The 20,554-nt window shown below is 35.9% G+C and overlaps 1 protein-coding gene across 1 annotated transcript in view; it reads left to right on the top strand.

The window, feature by feature from the left end:
- The first annotated feature begins 9,247 nt into the window (after positions 1-9,247).
- The window catches only part of LOC5574115 (fringe glycosyltransferase), a 407,849-nt gene continuing 396,542 nt past the window's right edge, over positions 9,248-20,554 (top strand). Inside the window, exon 1 of the mRNA XM_021840394.1 lies at positions 9,248-10,219. Coding sequence (XP_021696086.1) covers positions 10,064-10,219 — 156 coding nt within the window. The 5' untranslated portion in view covers positions 9,248-10,063. The remainder of the gene's footprint in view (positions 10,220-20,554) is intronic.

Raw genomic sequence — 20,554 nt, 5'->3', positions numbered from 1 at the left:
CGATACTGATTTTTTTATATTAATGTTTTCTACCAGAGACACCGTGAAACATGACATCCCGTCACATCCTCAGTGTCAATTAATTAGCTGATCAATTATTTGGCAACACCCAAGAATCTTACACATAAGTGTTATAGTAATTTGATAATTCTTTTGTTCGTAATTCGGCCAAACGACCCGTTCGGCCAAATGGCATTCGGCCAAATGGCGTTCGGCCAAACGGCGTTCGGCCAAATGGCCGGACACTAAAAAAATAAAATATGTACTATACAATGCTAGGTAATAAGGAGCTACTCTGAAAAAATATACAAATCGATTCAGTATTCTTGGAGAAATTTGAAAATTACGATATGAGGTTTTTTAGAGTTTTCAAGATCTTGAAGATTTGTCCAGCGTAGTACCGTGTTGATTCATACTGTATCATTCTTTGGCGTTATCGAGCCTTCAAAATATTTGAATATTGAATAATGAGTGAAGATTTTGATTCCGCAACATGAATAATTTTAAATAAATAGAAATGCATTTTGATTTGAATTCCAGACAGCTCAAGAAAATCATAAATAGAGAAGTAAAATCATCAATTGAAATCGTCAAACCACTAAAGAGACGTCTAAGGCAGTTGGGCATTATAAATGTTCATAGATATTAATGGGAAATATTCCTTAAAACGAGCCTCGAAAGTGAAAACTTTTGAACGGCAAAAATTCAAACAACAACAACAAAGTAGAGTGTCCGGAATTTGAAACTGTCCGTAAAATGCATCAAAACGGTACCAAAAACAAAAATGCTCATTATTTAAAGACGACTGCACCAAGTTACTTCATTTTTTCACAACATACTCGCATTAATGTATTATTCCGTGTAATGAATATCGAATTCGATAAAAATTCTGTAGCCTGAGATATTTACGTGAGTTATGGCTACGCGTTGGTCCCCAAGGAATTTTGGAATATCTCCGGATCCAAACGACCAATTACACAGCGTAACAAAATTTACATTTTTGCGTGTCTCAAGGATCAAATTATGTGTCTCTAGTAGATTTGGGGTTGATGTATCTGATGTCGTTCTCAGAAATGTTGCAGCACGTCACAATTTTTAGCTACAGGTCGTCAAAGTTGTATGAAACACTGTTTTCATTGATGTTTACATGAAATTCAAATCCACTTAGCATGCAATATATGGCTTTAACTTTCATTTGTGATATAATTTGGTTGAAATTGCACGATTAAATTTAGTTTAAATCGATTTTTCCAACATGTTTACAGTTTCATACAAAATTCTTCGTTTTTCTTGTATGGCAAAATATAATACTTTACCACAAAATCAAAAAATAACTTTTGAGCATCGAAAGTATTACGAATTTTGTTGATAATACACATGAAGTTTGAATTCTTTGGCAAATTTAGCGAATAAATTGCCATACAAGCTGGCAAACTTGCATTCAAGTTGGCTGAAATAGTAAAATTTAGCATTTTCAACAGTCATTATCTCAAAAACTAGACGTGCTATGATATTTTTGAAAACGGCAATGGATTCAGCAACCCTTAATTAGTAAATAACGGTATTTTGGTGCTAGAGACAAAACGTGTTCCGCAGTGTTATCAATATCGACACATATTCTTGAACTAGACGAGTTTTTTAAGGGCTTGTGAAAAAATAATGCAAAAATGTTGACAAACAAAAAAGTAAGCGTGATTTAAATATTTTTTTTAGCGGTAAAAAATGAAGCTGCTGGTAGCCGGTGGCGCGATATTTGAATTGATGTAAAACTTTTATTCCTGGATTCCAGTTAAAAAAATGCGTTTGTATCATTTATGTCTTATGATATTTAACTGAATTAATATTCATGGAAAATAGTTTCTGGCTTGCAGTCTTACAAAGAGCTCAAGAGCGTTTAATTTTTGTAGATCTTAGGAATGATTTATTTTTAGAAGTTGAAAGAAAAGCACCATTCAAATGACATTATAGCGAGCTTTTTCTCCGACTACTTTGAAATTGACCTATAAGAAGTAGACTGCTTTTCAAGCAACACATACATTTTAGCTAAACTTTTTTATTAAGGAATACTGACTTAGTGTTAGATTGAACACAAAAACAGATTGAAATACATTGAAACTGTACTTCATTTAGGGTTATACTGAATTAATAAGTCTCTTGTAAAAACCAATGCGTAATCATTGTTCAAAACTTCATAAATTCAAATAAATACAAATTGATTTAAAATAAGGACATCTCGTTCTAGAAATAATGCTTCAATTTCTTTTAAATATGATTCCTACACAGATAAAAATTGTTTAAATTTGAATGTAGTGCAAACAGAAGAAGATATAGAATTGTGCAAACGGCTCAAACTAACATGATAGAAATCAAATGGATTCAAATTTCTCTCGATAGATGGCGCTTGTGGTAATTTGCTTAAGCTTATGTGTTTAAGATCTACCTGACACCACTGGGATCTTTTTTTTTTTGGTCCCTCAACTAGAAACAAAATCCATCAAGAAATAAGTTATTTGGATTGTAGTGTGTTCTTCACCATTTGAATTAGCAGTTTCAAATTGCAGTTTTGAAGTTGTCATCAGTACAACTATTTAAAATCAGTTTTAGATCAACGACATAGCCGCAATATTTAACAGCCGATATATTAATTACTTGTAATTTATAGTTTAGTATTTGATCAATATTGCATTTTTTTTTTAGAAAACTTTCCGTTTAACAGTTCAACGAAAAGCTACCGCAGCTGTCACACCACTGATTTGCACTGGTGAATCATCAGTAGGCTTCAATGATACCTTGGACACCGTTGAGTCGAGTCTAGTACACGACACTGAAGACGGCCTTACAGTTGAGGTCAAATACGCGTATCTGTCAAAGGATACAAACTCTAGTGGAATTAAAGGGTATAGTACTAAATTCGGTTTTTTCATCTACTTATTTTTTGTTGCTATTTTTCTTTGCTTTTTCTCTTTCAAGCATACTACGAATAAAAAGTTTGCTCCAATGATAGAATGATTTCGAAGCCTGCGTTAGAACTCGGTGGCTACCATAAAGCAGAGCGTTAATGATTAATCATAAATTTAATCATGATTAATGATTAATGGTTATGATTAATCAAAAATTCTAATCATTAATCACAAAAAATCAAGAGTTAATCATTAATCACTAATCATAATCATTGCAATATTATGTTTTAATCATTAATCATTAATCATAATCATAAAGATCGCGAATTGTATTCAGTAATCATAATCTTAATCATTAATCAAACATTTAATCAATTATCAATCAATCAGTGAACAAAATTCGACAAATTTTACAAGATTGCCTTCTAATGTATAAATAAATTTAGCATCTCTTATATCGTGTGACAAGAGCAATGATAGCTTACGCCCAAGGAAGTTCCAAATTCAACCAAGTACAGCATGGCTTTGTTTTATATCTGCGGACGTTACCATAAGACTAAAAAAGACCCTTAAATATATCCTTCATATAAGACGGTGCATTTTCTCAGTTGTATTTGATTCGAATCCAAAGATCCAGTTGGACGCTTGTGAGTGGTACCATTCTACATGAAGGATTGCTGCTTATAGGCGCAGATCACCAAATTTCGACCAAGCACCAGTTTTCTAGCCGTTCATAAGATGTTTGTATACTCTGTATAAAAATCCGAAAATTTTCACAAAATTTTCATGATCGAAAATTAGTCCTTTTCCACTAGTAGGTGGTATTTCTGTCCGTTTTTACTGAAATCTAGAATCAGATCAAGGAAGGGCAAAAATCCTTCAAAACATTGTTAGAAACAATATATATCCAATTTCTCATAAAGATCTCGTTAGGGAATTCCAACCAAATGTTCAAACTGATTTCACTCAACATTTCTCCAAGAATGGGGTTGGTTAGTGATGGAATATTTGCAGTATTTTGTAGCTTGTTCGAAAGATCACATTTTTTCTAAGTATATAACAATTTTATTGCACTCAAATATCTTGAGGTCCAAGTAAAAATGGAGCAAATGTCAAAAGTGAAAAAGTAGTTTTCGCTGTTAGAATCGACAAATTTAAAAAAAATAAAAACACAAACTTTGGGTTCTCGTTCAAACTTTTACGTAGATTCAGAAAATATAAACAAAATCTGATATCTTATACTTCAATAATTCTCTTGAGAATGAAATCAATGGCTTCGTTTGCAAAATTCTTGAAGTTTAAGATGGAAAGCTAGGTTTCAGAACTACCAATATAAAGCTTCACTTTCACTTCGGAGGAATTATTGGAGTATAAATAAACAACTAATTGAATTTTAACAAAAAAAAAATACTAAAAATCACTAGAAAGGCGAGCAAATACCATTTAACTTATTATAATAATGTAATAATCACAAGATAAACAGCATATTAGAGTTTACCGGAGTTTGCTCGCCTTACTAATGATTTTTTCTACACTCTTCTTTCTTTTATAAAGTGAAGTGTTGAAATCCGAATAGTTTTTTACCAATATTTTGAATACTTTCCCCGGGAAATCAACAAACCTTAACACCCCGACATATATTCATTCAAGTACATCAATAACATCCACTTAAAACTTGATAACAGGGTCCTAAAGCCATGTCCCAATTTTAGTGCCAAACGCTTAAGTTTAGGCCAATAACACATGTTTACTCAATTTCAACTAATCAACTAATGTTTTCCGTTGGTTTGAGTCCAAAAAAACATTTTTTTTTAGATTTTGTCACACTCCTTGGCTTAAACTCAAATTTTGGGTGTATTTTGTTTTCCGTGTTCCTTCCGAAATGTCAGATAGGAACAACCCCAGTGGTAAAACTAAAACCCCTGTGGTGTTCTTGTCGACTAAGCGAACGTCAAACATGATCTTAAGCGTCAAGGTTCATTTATGGACCCAATTTTTAAATTAAAGTTTAAACATTATATAGGGTAGGTGTACCAGTTATGGCCATAGTGGTTCCTTATATCGCCATACGCGATAACTTGAATTTATTCACATTTTGGAAATTTTTGTGTGTTTTAGGAGTAAGATAAAGAATGTATCTTGATGTTGAAACATTCAAAAATATTAAAAATGTTAAACTAATCGAAATATTACATATGGCCAAATAGGGAACCACTATGGCCATAACTGTTACACTTTCCCTAGCCGTTATTTGAGCGGGAAATATTGCTAAAGTAGTTGCAGTAAAATGCTCTTTCGTATTATTGAATAAAAACAAGATTTCATTAAAAATTTTAGGACCCAATTCATGAATGTGTCGCAAGCTACGCTTCAAAAGGCTAATATAAACCAGAGCAATCAATAACGATTTGTGATTAAAACTGTGATTAATTTCACATAACGAAGTTCAAAAGATTTATATATAGGATTGTTTGTTAAGTAATATCAATATCATTATCTAGTCTTAGTGTATAACCCATTGGTTGTATACTTTAAGTCGTTTAGTGCATCTTTTAGGGCATTTGGAAATACGTTGTACTTTTTACAAACAAGAAGGTGGTTTTCCTGGGGAGAGCGCTAGCACTGTAACTACAGATGGTCGGTCATGGTCAGTAATCGGTTCGTTTACCGAAATGATTACCGATTGTTCAGCTGTTGAGATTTTGGTAATGAGATTACCGAATTCGGTGATTTGATCTAAGTGTGTAAGTAAAAAATGCAAAGCCTTTAATTGTGTACGGAGCAGTAAATCGCATCCGGATAATCATTTTTATCGAAAGAGCCGAAATTGCGAATGAAATAGTGTACAAAATCCATACAAATGGCAACACTGTTTTAACGTAACCCGCAAGGGTGAAAAATTTACAATTGGGCTCATGGATGAAAAGAAGAACAACTAAAAGAAGCCAGTTGTCCGATCTTATCTTAGCTGTTGAATGCCTAAGCCGAGAGTGCAATAGTTATTAGGTATAGAAAGACCACATACCGTTTTGACTCATATTCCGAACACTTAAGGAAAACAGTCACTTTAAATGCATCTGATAGGCTTAAATAACCTGATATTTGTGAAAATTTTAATTTCTTCGCAAAGTCTAACTGTTAGCTGTTAGGTGTATTGATAAAAATATTATTTTAACTTGTCTAGTATTGTTTTGACGTAAAAGTATGGAACAACATTTTGATTCAAATGCCGAACACAGTGTTCATTCTGTCTCATATTCCTTGACTCAAATTCCAAACAGCACGAATAAATCGTATTAAAATAAGTTATTTCGCAAATAAGTTTATCTGAGCTAGTTCTACTGGTCTCGAACTAAATAATCATCACTACTCCCGAGCTATAAAATAGTTTGGAAGATGTTAAAACTTAATTCCAATTGACTGCCATTTCCTTGTAACTTTATGACATATTTCAGCGAAATATTTCAACCAAATCGTCATACAAAAAGCGAGTGTTCGGAATATGAGTCTGTTTGGAATTTGAGACAAAACGGTACTACTCGCCAATGATGTGCTGGATGACATTTGTATAGTGCAGGCGCACAATTGGTCGCGACGTTCTCAATATAAATACGATAAATGATAATTTAAAAAAGTATTATTTTGAAATTGAAAATTTTGATCAAATTTGACATTATTCACGTAAGGGTTAATCTAAATCATTAATCACAATCACTAATCATATTCATTAATCATCTAAAATTGAAATTTAATCATTGATCATAATCATTAATCATACTTTAGCAAAATCATCCATCACAATCATTAATCATGACTTCACAAAATTTAATCATTAATCATAATCATTAATCATGATACACTTGAATTTAATCATTAGTCAATTAATCAATCATTGCGACCCGTTAATCATTAACGCTCTGCCATAAAGCTACACACTTAGAAAATATCATCGACTCCGGTAATTTTTTACCGAAATATAAACCGCTGAGCGCTCGGTAATGCTTTCGGTAATGTTAAGGATTACCGAACAATCTGTAATTTCAATCGACACGCAGCTGTCAAAAAAATATAATATGCTCGTGAATTATTACCGAACGAATTGTTCGTAACAGCAGGCAGTCAGAATAGAATAGGATGATCAAAACAAAATAAAAACAATACATTTCATATTGATATCAAATATTCATCGATTTATTTCGTGTTTTCGTTTTTAACCGTTTGAAGTTGAACTGTTTGTCTGTTTATGAAGATGGGACACTACCAGCGGCACCACCAACATCTCGAACGCGTGCTTCAAATCTTGAGCTACAATCCTGGCTCATTAGCAGCTGTTCACCCCTTTTGCACAAAACCGCCACCGATTCCGTCATGGGTGGTTATGCTCGTTAATGTCACGATATTATCCGGAAACGTAATTGGGCAGTTGGATACTACAACGAAAATATTGTGTTCAACCTTAAAAATAGTTTTTTTCATAGAATTCTTCAGGTTGTTCTTACGGAAAAGTAGTTCCGCTCATCCTGCCATCGTAGTTTTTTTTTCAAATTGTATTGGTTGCGATACTATCGTGTTGACTAGCACATCGAAACAAACATGGCGGCCTCAAAAATATCAAATTACATTTTGTTCGGTAAACCATTGTAGCACTATGAACTGAAGTACGGTAAAAAGTTACAGACTACGGCGAATCTAATCGATATACAGATTTTTCGGTAAATAAATAGACGATTTCGGTAAAAGTGGACGAATATTGTTTTGATTTTTTTTTATATATTCAAGGGTGTTCGGTAAATCTCGTTTGTAATACCGAAACTTTAGTTAAAAAAATATTTACAGTACGTTTCCGGTAAAAAAAAATTACCGAACAACGAGAAAAAATCTAAGTGTGTAAGTATGTTGTTTCGCTCAAGAAAACTACAAACATTTCTTGTCCGAATAGGTCAAGAAATTTTCAACCGAGAAAAATGAAATGAAATTTCTTTTCAACTGCATACTGCGATTAAAAAAACTGATTTTCTTAAGCATTGCTGTTGAGTAATTTCTCGTGCACCCCTATATCGATTACCTTTCTGCTCAGCAGCATACCAGCCTTAAAACTGAAAATTGTTATTAACAACCATAATATTGAAAGACGTAATACAAATCTCAGAAAAAAGAAGTTTGGACTTTTGAGACTTTCGTGTATCTGTCATAATAATTGATGTCATCTATGTACATCTACAGTGAATACATTTGCTTAATATGCTTTTCCAATCTCAGTAGAAGTAAACCAATCAATCAGTCGAACGATACTCTTTATTTATCTGTTCCTCCACTTTCCTCCTCAACCATATGCACGCGATAAACCACACACCATAAAGAACGAGAGCATAAAGCATAAAAACATAGAAGCATTCTCAATCCAACCAGTAGTCTAGCAACGCAAAACATAAAAAATAAACGCTAAACCACATTGCCTCATCTGTTGGCTATAGGGTTACCAACCTGAGCCGGCATCCAAGTCACCAGCACCACCACCGCAGCGAAGGAGCGAAGCACGCGATCAGCCAAAAGCAACAGCGTGCGAATGATAATGGCCTGCTATGATGGCCGATCATCGTTCAAAACGATAACAGCCGAAATAGCAAAGGCTACTCCGCCGCAGTGTTGCCACAAGTACAGATTTATCTGGAATAGTACAGATTTTCTGATAGCTTTTGGTACAGATTCTGTACGGTACAGATTACAGATTTTAACTTAAAAGTAAGATTGGTACAGATTTTTGGAATCGGCGATTTTTGTAACACAAAATCCAAAAGATGCTTGAAATTTGGAACTAATTTCCACAAAACTATTATTGAAAGATACTATTTCCATAGAATTCAATTTTATAAGTGAAACAATGTCAATTAAAACTATGCTAAAATTCCATATATTAGGATTTTAAGAGTTTCTTACAACAATTTATGTCTTGTGTGGTACAGATTTTGGGTACAGATTTTCAGAATGTCTGGTACAGATAAAAACGATTTTTGAGCCTTCGGTACAGATACAAATGTGGCAACACTGCTCCGCCGATCTGAGAGCGACCGACGAGAGCCGAGCGGTGAGAGAGAATCTTTAAATTGCTGAACGATCAATTTTTGTTTATCTTCCCGTATGGGTGTGGGCGAGCGGGCCGAGGGTGCACGACGGAAAGCGACCACCGGTTGATCCAGTTTTGAATGTTCCGTGCCCGCAGACTGCTTATCCTGGTAGAATGGTGGCGCGAAACGAACGGATACCCGAAGCTGATAAAGTTGAATTTGAATCGAGAGAGCCACTCCGGTGAGAGAAGCGATCCGCTGCCGGATGAAAAAACAACAAACGAACGAAACGATCAGTCTCGATTTGACGTTGCTTGCGGAAGGGTGTGTTGTCGCGTGTTTTAACCAGCCTCTATTGGCGATCAAGCTGATCGAAGATCGCATGCTTGAGGGGTTCTTTCAATGACCAGAAGAAATCTACAAAGTGTAACATTTTGGATGGAGCGTTCGCTCAATTGTGATCGTGATAACAATAGAAGTGCTCATGATTTTTGAGCTTGACACAAGCAGCGCGTATTTGGCGTTTGTTTACGTTCGTGATTGCCGGCGACGCGTTTTGTGGCTTGTTTACGTTCCGTTGAAGTTATGATGGTGTGACGCGAAGCGTGAAGCGACAACAACGTTCAATATTTGAATAAAAGGCGGTTTGTGTGCGGCGGCGGCGGCGGCTTGGAATGTCTTAATATCGTTATCATACGGGCGGATCGAAGAGGGTTCATTTATCTTAATGGAATAAAGTGGTGATTCGTATAGTTGGTACACAGTTCGAAGTTTGCGGAGAATCTGTTTGTGGGATTTCGGAAAAAAGCAGAAGTGCTGTGATGATAGCTGACAGTGGTTTTTGATGAAGTGATAATCGTTGTGTAAGGGGGATTGAAAGTTTTTGGATCGCATGCTGATTACGTGGAATGAGAAGGGATATCAGTGACAAGTGATTGCGGTGAACGATACAGGATCAATACAGTGGATTGAAAACTTAGGGATCGCACGAAGAGAGTTCCCAGTCTGGCGTCCGCCAAGCTTGTCGTTCCGCTCCTCGTTGCTGCACATCAAAATGCTACTGTCCCTGTGGAGGACGGGCAGCACGAAGCAGCTTCTATGAGGTGTCTTAGGAAGAAGATGAGCCAGGTCTTCTCGTTGACCCATCGATACAAACGGACCCTGCAAGCAATGGCGGCCGGCACCTTCCTCATCTACATGACACTGGTTTTGTACCAGAACGTCTACGGCTACGGCGGCGGCAATAGTGTACAGGTACGCATCCCAGGGCAGAATTTCCTAAATTGTTACGGATCATGAACAATTTAATTAGCCGTAAAAACCAAATTCCCTCGCTGGATTCCGGGCAAAAGTCCAAACTCGAATCGAGTGTCAGGCAAAAATTTGCAAAACATTTTTCCCCGCACCGTAGTCTACCCACGGTTCGTCCGGCCTTATCGATACGGGTAGACAGGCTGAACTAACAATCCCGGATCACGCAAAAATTCTCGGTCCGGCTCGAAACGAAGAGCAAAAACAAAACGCAACACGGTGCCGTCGGTGTTTTGGTTTTCTTCGGTCCGATTCTGGTGGCGATGGTCGGGCTCAAGGGGAGGAAAGCAGGACGGAGCGCGATCAGCGTGCACTGGTCCGTCACTCTTGCATATATTAATACGAGGACGAGCTAAGAAGATGACCAGAACCGAAACACCAAGACGGTTCTGGCCGGCGGCGGCAGTGGCAACTATAGGCCACTGCGGTGGAGTTTTGCGGTTTTGTGGCGGATTGCGTTTTATTGAAAGTGACGGGGAGATCAATGCACTTGATCGAAGCTTGGGTGTCTCGCTTTTTTTTGCGATCGAGGGGATGATCGTCGTCGCTCGGGGTTCACTTTGACGGAGGAGGACGACGATGGACAATTGAGTGATTTTCAGAAAGACTGAAATGTTCTGGCCATGTGGACTTTCAATGAACCTAGTTTACTTTTTTGGATCGTTTGCAGTCCCTGTCAAAGTTGGTAGGCGTGTATTTACCTACTCACTGTTTCCACGATGCTGGAAAAAAATAGCAAAACTATTAGCTTCGACAGGAGGGCAAAATTTGTGTCATGCTGGAAAAACCAAAAAGGCGGAACAGGGCAGCACACTACAGTACAACCCGCCAATTTCAAATAGGAAATTTCCAAAATCAATGTTTGATCTTTTCTTTTTGTAATTGATTTAACCATTCGACAAACGATTTTTGATTACAGTCAACTCTCCATAACTCGATATTGAAGGTATCATCTAGTTAAAGAGATATCGAGTTACAGAATACAAAATCAGTGCAACTGCGATCCAACGGACCATCGAGGTAGCCATGAAAACAATATTTTATTATGGTTTTTTAATTCAATATCGAGATACGAAATATCGAGTAAAGGTGAGATGACTGAATCTAATTTTCGTTTTAATTCGTTAATGCAACATAAGCACATTTGAAAAGTTTGTCTATTAACTACCATAGACTCATCCTAGCTATCCCGCGGTTTTTGATATGGTTTTCTACACATGATTCCTAGATCCTCGAGATCACCTGAATGCTGTATAAAGATTAAGTTGCATTCAGACAAGGATCAGCGTCCGAGGTTGCTGTTCTAGAGCTGGTACACGAAATATCAACTCTGCAGCATAATTAAAAAGTGTTTTTTTTTTTTTTTTTTTTTTTTTTTTTTTTTTTTTTTAAGGCACTCCGTGCTCATGGCCACTACTGTGCCGGAATCAGTTCATCTGTATCCACTATACCGATACAGATCTATTTTTAACTAATCTATATTTACATCTGCTTTCACTCTCTTCTACTCTTTTACTCTCGCACCGAGCAGGTAGGAGAGAGCTCTGCTGTTCAGTCCAATCGATTTCCATATGCCATAGTCCTTTGCTCTTGCGCGGTGGGGTTCATTTTGCCGTGATCCTAAGTCGTTTGAGGCTAGCTGCCTGCGAAGAGGGTCAGTTTGTCTCAGTCACCATCTGATACTGACGGATGATGGATGTGTTCCCCAAAGCACGGTCCTCCGTGCGGCGTCTTCTGGTGACTGGACGGGTTTTTTTGTGGAGGGGCTGGGAATTGAACCCATGACCTTCCGCTTATGAAGCGGAAGCGTAACCTCTAGGCTACGGACCCCCCTAATTAAAAAGTGTTACGTAATATGACTTAAACAACTAAAATCATTTTCGTAATTACTCTTACAGCACTGCAGGATCGCAGCCCGTTTTATGACAGATTGGCGTAATCAAAAACAGCCTATAACTATGAAAAATTGCCAAAAGGTACTTTTTCAACAAACCCTTTTCCAAACAAGGTTTTTTAGCTTTCTTATTATGGGCTTCGTGACCGTGCGGTTAGCGGCGTCAGTCGTTTAGACGTATTGTGCTACTAAGCGTGGGTTCGATTCCCGCTCCAGTCGGTGGAAACTTTTCGTCAAACGAAAAATTCATCACTGGGCTACTGGTTGTTCCGTGTTGTCCTTCGCCTAATGTTCGTGATTGTTCAGTCTGTGTAGCCTTTGGCTGAAGACAGTGTAAATTGTCTTTTTGTTGGTGCGATTCACTTGCAATTAAGAGATTTAATTTTAAATGCTTGTTTCATTTCTTTCGATAGATTCATGAAGAAGTTATTAGCAGATTTCTACAAGATTTCTGATGCATTTTAAATATGACTCTTGAAATACCTTTGACATGAGTCCTAGAAACTTAAAAAAATTCTTCGGATATTCTATTATACATTATTATCTATTACCTTCCAACGTTCGAAACTATGAAAACAGATAGTTGAAAACGGACACTGTGCACACTTTCCTTCCGTTTCACTATTTCAGCACTGTTGGTCAATGGAAGACATTTTGAACTTACACTAATTTTCCTTGTAAGATTATTGGTGAATTCCTTCGTAAGATCTTCCAAAACTTTAAAAATCCTTTACTTTTGTCTCTTTAGAAGCTTTGGGAATGATTAATGTATTGAAATATTCCAATTGAAATCGTTTCCTTACACTTTTTATGTTGTCGGGTTGTCAAGTTTTTTTCTTGCTCCCCCCAAAAGCGTGACTTTGTTGGATTCCTTCTGAGATATTTGTAAGATCCTTAGTGCGTTTCCAGTGAAATTCTTGTGAACATCGTTGAATTGGAAATATTCTTGATCATTAAGAACCTGTGGCAGAATTTCAAAAAATAAATCCGTTGATGTACATATTTCAGGAGATATTATTGACCAATGTCTGGGAAAACTCATTATTATTTTCATAAGAGATCACATCTAGTTTTGAGATATTGACTGTTGAAAATGCCTAATTTCACTTATTCAGACAACTTGTATGCAAGTTTACCAGCTTATATGGTAATTTAATTGCTCAATTTGCCACAGAGTTTAAACATCATGTGTTCAACAGTACATATCAACAAAATTCATAATAATTTCAATGCTTAAAAATTAGTTTTGGTGGATTAGGAAAGTAAAATATCTTGCCATATAAAAGAAACAAAAAAATGTGGAGACAGCAATCATGTTGAAAAAGTCGATTTAATCTAAATTTTATCGTGCAATTTTACCCAAATTATATCGTATATTGAAGTTCTATTTTGCATGATTGATGGATTAGATCACTAAAAAGTTGGATAAACCTTAAAATTCATATACACATAAATAATACCAGAGTTTTTACAACTTCAACGACTTGTACCTCAAAATTGTAAGGTGCTGGAAAATTTCTGAGAATTGCTTTAGATTCAGCAACCCCGAATCCACTGGAGACCCATAGTTTGATCCTTGAGACACGCAAAATCGAGAAAAGATATTTTTTTCGGATTTGCCTCAAGATCCAAGAATAATAATTTGTAATAATTATCACAGATTTGTTGCTCGATTCTTAGAAGGAACCTTTCACGGATTGATCGGTTATACTTCACGAATTTCTGTAGAAATCATGCGCAGATACTTACGATAATACTATGTAATCAAACGAGTATCTTATATAACCTTGAAAGCTAATACCAGATATTGTGCAGATTTTGGAACTATTCCTACGCTGATATTTGACATATTCTTGCCGAACAAGATGTTTGGGAAGTTCTTTAACGAACTCTTAGTGAGATCCTTGGCATGATCGTAAGAAGCTCGTAGGTAATTTCTCCAGATAGTCTAGGAGCTTCAATCGATTTTCACAGCGTTCTTGGCGATTCTGGACACAGCAAGTAGATATCTTTCAAAACTAAGTCCGACTTCAAGTAGCTTATATATAAATATCTAAATACACCGTACAACAATTCTGACAATATGCCTACAAAGACAAATATATAGTGATCAAAGTATCAGGAAAGATAGGGATTCCTGGCTTACTTTCTGGGAGGATTCAGGTGAATTTTTCGTAGACATTTCCAACGGAAAATGCAAAAAAATCTGGTGGATCTTTCAGAGAAGATTTTAGCAAAACTTAGAAAACAATATTAGAAAGAATATGTGAATAAATTTTGACTGTAACCAGGATCAATATCTGACAGACTTGCTGAATAAATTACTAGTGAACTTTCTGCAGTAATCTGCGACTATATAATGAATCTCAACATGCCTTCTGGAGAACCTCGTCAATTCCCGGAAATTTCCTTGATTTCCCTTGGCAAAGAGTATAACCGTACCTGCCACACGATATAGGAATGCGAAAATAACAACTTTGGCAAAGAAAGCTCTCAGTTAATAACTATGGAGGTGGTCATTGAACACTAAGCTGAGAAGTAGGCTCTGTACCAGTGAGGACGTTAATGCCAAGAAGAAGAAGACGATTAGGAATAACAACTAAAAAAATTTGAAGAGTTAGTCAGAAACTCGTCCAGGACTTCAAAAGCGAGTACTAATTTTGCTAGAAATCTTTTCAGAAAGTACATTAGAAATTCCAACGTATAAGTTACATATGTTTTCATAGATTATCCCTTGATACTATTTTCCACTACTTTAGTCAACTTTTTTTGTACAAAAAACACGTTTCTTAATTGATGCTTGAACATTGTTCAACAATAATTTATAATCAATAGTTATATCAGTGCCGATTCCCAAACGTCAAATACACCTGTTCTTGAATTTCAGCAGCAAATATGCATATAATAAATACAAACTTCCTTAAAAGGACGATTTCAACTCATTTTTATTGTTTGCTTTACAATATTATGCCTGATTTGATGCTGAAAAGTATTTTTTTTTGCAATTTAGTCACGCCAATCTGTCATGAAACAGCCTACAATCCTGCACTGAATTATGTGGTGCCGTAAGAGTCATTATGCAACTGATTTCAGTTACGTAATAGTAACGCTTTTTCGTTACGTAATTGTTTAAAGTTACATAATGGGTCATTTCATAACCTTGTTTTTAATTGCAAAATAACCGCATCTCGATATGATTTCTGATACCCCCAACTGTTATTTTGCGAAATGCAGGACTCAATTTTAACAGCACTCGTCGTAGTTATCCAACTTGGCAAGTCTCGTTGGACTAATGTATGAGTAGTGCTTAAAAATATTCTGAAACTTGCGTTAACTACTATTCTTGGCCTATCCTGATACATTGGAAATTCCTGCAAGGAATCGATCAAGAAAGCGCTTTTTTCTAATCGTTTATTTACGCAGTTGGAAATAAATATAAATATAAACTGTGATAGTGCTTCATGAAGCCCAAGCAGGACAGTTCGGTTTTGCGTTGTCCGATAGATTTGGCTCACGGTTTTGCGCATGTTTTCGTCGCCGGAGATTTTTTTTTTTTCCTGTTTTGGAGCGTTTTGCTGGGTAGTGCTTCGTGAAGCCCAAGCAGGACAGTTTTTACATTCAGAAATGGAATAGTGAAAATTGAAAAATGAAAAAGTGATTTGTTTGATTTGTGTCCTCAGTACTGTTGGTTTTTGGCTGCCCTAAGTTCACCGAACCATCCGGAAGTGACAGGCAGCACATAAATTTAGAGAATCAATCCGGTGAGTTTGTTCCAGTATGATACTTTTTTCTTTTGTGAGCCTTCCGGATCGTTTTTGTCCGCGTCGTGGAACTTCTGATCGTTTCTTGAACGGAAAATGTTATTTTCGGAGTTTGATATTTATGTTCAGATTACGCATTCTGTCCGCAAGGCTGGTAGCGAGTCACTTTTTAGTGACTTGGTCACTTTTTTTAAGCCAGTCACTTTAAAGTCTCTTTTTTGAAGCCATTTCAACTAAAGTCACTTTTTTCGTCAAAAGTCACTTTTCTCAACTATTTTGAGCTAAATTTTCGAGAGAAAATTACGAATCGGCTTTCTTTCTATTTAGGCTAAGTTTTAATTTAACTTCCTGTCAGTTCAAAACTTTAGTTCATGGTTTTCTTGTAAAAAAAGTTTATTTTTCATAGAATTCCACGTAATTCATAAGAGTATCTAAGTTATCATTAGTATGGTTTAAGTTCAGGTTGAAATGTTAAGTATTCTTTTTGAAAATCTCTGAAAAACTCTTGTGGTGTATTATTAGATATTTGTCTTCTACTATCGAACACTACGCTTTAAAATATGCATCCAAATTATTCTCTTTGTCTTTGAAATTCGTCTTTTTTAACGAAACCATATTATCTTTTTTAAATTTTACAAAATCTATTTTATAAATATTTAACACTAAAACACAAAACAAAGAATAATTATTTAATGTTCTGTTTTGGATTAGAAACTTATCCATACTTCTTAGGATAGTCTTTATTTACAAACCAAACCTTTAAAAATGGCCGGATAGACCTTGGGTAGAGAATAAGCATTTTTCTTCCTCTGTTTTTCTTATGCATATATTTAAGCATCTTTCAGGAAAGTATATTATCTATTCTTTCTAGGAATTAATTTTGAAAGAACCTCTTTCGAAGCTGTTTGAGAATGGATTAATACATAATACAAAAATGCTTCTGAGAATTTATCGTTTTCATTGAATCGCTCATGAAATCATGCATGTTTTCTTCAAAGAAATGTGGGGAGTCGGATCTTCTTCTTGGTAATTTTGATTCACTTCTTCGGGAGGTTTTTAGAAAACCACGCAGTTTATGTTTGACAATAATATGCGCGGTATTAAAGTATTTTTAATTATACAGTTTATAACTATTCGACCAACTATAACCACCAATACCAAGTGAATCATGAACGTGTCTTAGTAATTTTGATTAAAATATCAGAAGCTTTGTGCTAATAACTTTTTTTAAAAGCATAACCCAGATGAACGCCCTCACAAACCTATCGTCTTTATGCTAAATGTCATTTCGGCCAAACGTACCTCCCATCAAACTTGCTGATGGAAAATTTCAATTTCGCTCTGCGTTCGTAGGACGCATCTATGATACATACCAAATCTTGGAGTAATGGAAAAAAAATTGAGATCTATACAGTTTACAATGAATTCAATTTTAGCGGTTTTTAAAGAAGTCATTTTTTGAGAGTTTGAATATAAATATAAAATGACAAAACATTTGATTTAACAAATAGGTATGCCGAGTTGTTTTTAAAAATTTTATATTATTAAATAAAATATTTTGGTGATATAAAAACACAAACGGTGATCTTCTTCAAAACATGTTTCTAAAATATTGAAAAGTTTGGAAATCTGATAAAAAAGAATTATTTGTGTTAATGCTAATTTTTCTTTTTAAACAAATTGGTGGCAATATCTTGAAATTTTGGAAATAACCAAATTTGGTATCTACTCTACTAGACCTACTACCTACAGTAGATCATATTGGGTATTCCTTTCTTCATCGTAAAACAGTGTTGTAGAACTGAAAAAAATTAATTGCGTTTTGATTTTCAAGTCACTTTGAGTCATTTTTTCCTATTCAGTCACTTATTTCTCAAATCTGGTCACTGAAATAACTTTTTTCGGCATCACTTTTTGCTACTAGCCCTGGACTGTCCGGGCGGGTGTTACGCAACTAACAATCGGTTGTGGATGCTTTTTAACCGTTCGATGACCCTGGAGGGATCGATTCTGCTTTTCGTATAATTTTGAGCAGAAAAACCGACTGTGTTATCCTAGGGTGTTTAGTTCGAACGCGCTTCCTTTCGTTTTTTGATTATCTAAAAATACAGTACCACCCAGTACAGTTTTTCAATAGGCGTGATTTTTTTTTTACGCGTATCGTTATTTTATACAATCCGATGACCCTGGAGGGATCGGTTTTGCTTTTTACTGGTTATTGAGCAAAAATATTACTGCACAATCGACAAGCATTTCGCGAAATACTATTTATACTATAAATAAGCTATTGTTTTCTCTTTTGATTGTCGGCATTCAAAAGATTAATATGAAAACGCTTAAACAACAAATATTTATGGTCTATCGCCAGCTTTCTAGGCGAATCCTGACAATATACCTTCCCCAACCTCCAACTCCGTAGCACTTATGAGGGTGTCGCTGAGTCGGTGGCCTCTCATTAAGTAAGTGCTACATCAACATTTCCTTCCCCTATCCCAAGTTACGGTAAAGATGGGCGTGGCCGGGAATAGCGATATTCATGCTTTTAGTATTCTTGTTTATGACTTGAACAAGGTATACTCCCCTGCCTTGTTCTTGAAAGTAGTCAGGATGAGATTATTAAAAAGAAACATGAATGTTGCTAGTATCCAATCTACGAAGTATACCGTAACTACGCTAACGCTAACGCTAACGCTAACGCTAAATAAATATAAATATAAACTGTGTACTGCGATCAGAAATAAACGTTTTCTTTGGCGATTCCTTGCTGAAATTTCCCATACATCAAGATAGACCAATAAATTACTTGGCAAAAGCAAATCAGGTTTAAGTATGTTTAATTAGTCATTTTCAGGGTCGTAGAACAGATAAAGTCGAGTTTTCTTAACTCGATATTCACGGGTCCATCGACTTATAGAATTATCGAGTCGTAGAATATACCGAACAAAATATAACAAAATCTAAGAAAGAAATTTTTATATATCCAATTCAAATATGATAACTTTTGTGATAAAGCAATATTATTCTTTTGATAGTATTTTACAAACTATTATTTGATATTATTTTTTGAAAAGCTCGAAAAATCACGTTAATTTTACTGACAATATTTTTTTATCTTCATGTTTGTTTCTACTTTTTTAACTACTTGCAAGTATTTGGCCACCTCCAAACAATAATTAGACCAAGATTCCCCAAATAAGAAGTATTTAAAAATAGATACAGTCATCTCTCCCTTTCTCGATATTGAAGGGACCATCGAGTTAGGGAGGTATCGAGTTACAGAACACAAAAGCAGTGCAACTGCGTTCCAAGGGACCAGCGAGTTAGCCATGAAAACCAACTTTTACTATGGTTCTCTAACTCGATATCGAGATACGGAATATCGAGTAAGGGAGAGTTAACTGTATAGATTTATAATGTAGGGAATTTCGCCTCTCACGTAACATCGAATTAAAAATATATCGACTTATGGAGAGCACGATGTATGGAAATTTGATTCAACAAATTCAGACTTCCCTCAGCTGTCATCAAAGTGGCATCACAACGTCCCAAAGCTTCGGACACCAATTAAACGAGTTGTAGGGCATATTAAAGTGATTTCACCAAATCCAGTTAATCAGCAGTTATAGACAATGATTGATCTTCACCGATTTCTTTAAGTGCTTCTATAAAGTACACAGTCATGGAGCTTGCTGTAGCGCTCTAGCATATTCTCAGTACTGTTCCAGCGAGTTTTGACATCATGCAAAAGCTGGGGCGATTTAAAAAGATTTTCGTTTTTATTTTACAGGACCGAATTTTTTACTGGCGACCGATGAAACACAGTGCTAATTCTTCGGATATGTTTGAGGATATTCCCAAATTGTTCCGTTTTGTATACGGCTAACATCGTAATATGATTTAAGTGAAAGGATATTGAAAAATACTAATGCCATGCGAATGACCTGATGGGTACAGGTTCTCGTCATTGTCTGCAACGTCTTCCTTTCCATCAGTGTCGTCATCACAAAATTCGTCATTTTCATCATCATCGTCGTCCTCGGAAAATTCTGACTCCGACATTGTACTCTCTTCCAGCGGAGATTCGCTTCGATAGAGCACGTCTTGAACGGCCAGGTGTAATCCGTGGTCACTACTTGCTTTATTTTCTCTGCAGGGTATGACCCGTGAATTCGAGCCAACCCTAAGTTGTAAAATGCGCCATCCGCAAAATGCAAATTAACATTCAAATAGCGTTTGTTAGCAACACTTTTCCACTCGTCTGTTGTTATGCTGACAAACTCCTTGTTCATGCGGATTCTCTGATTCAGTTCCTGAATAGTCAGAATTTTTGGCAACGTTATAGTAATCATGGATAAGTTGCATCACCGTGGTTTTTGTTTTTGGTAGAGTGTATCGTCGATCTGACACTGACTGCCGGGTGAATTGATTCTTGGTAATGGCCGAGATCGAAATCCCATCAACTGCTGCCAGCCGAGCAACAATTTCGCTGAGGAATCTCCGTTTCAGAAATGGAAGGTGCATCAATTGTTTAGCAGTGGACACCGTTGCTGAAACAGTCACAAGTTTAGATTGTTTTGTTGGTACTGCGTTGGATCCTTGCTGATTTTGTAGATTATATTTGTT

The sequence above is a fragment of the Aedes aegypti genome, chromosome 2, assembly GCF_002204515.2.
Source record: "Aedes aegypti strain LVP_AGWG chromosome 2, AaegL5.0 Primary Assembly, whole genome shotgun sequence".
Lineage (NCBI taxonomy): Eukaryota > Metazoa > Arthropoda > Insecta > Diptera > Culicidae > Aedes > Aedes aegypti.
This window is presented reverse-complemented; position numbering and strand designations above follow the sequence as displayed.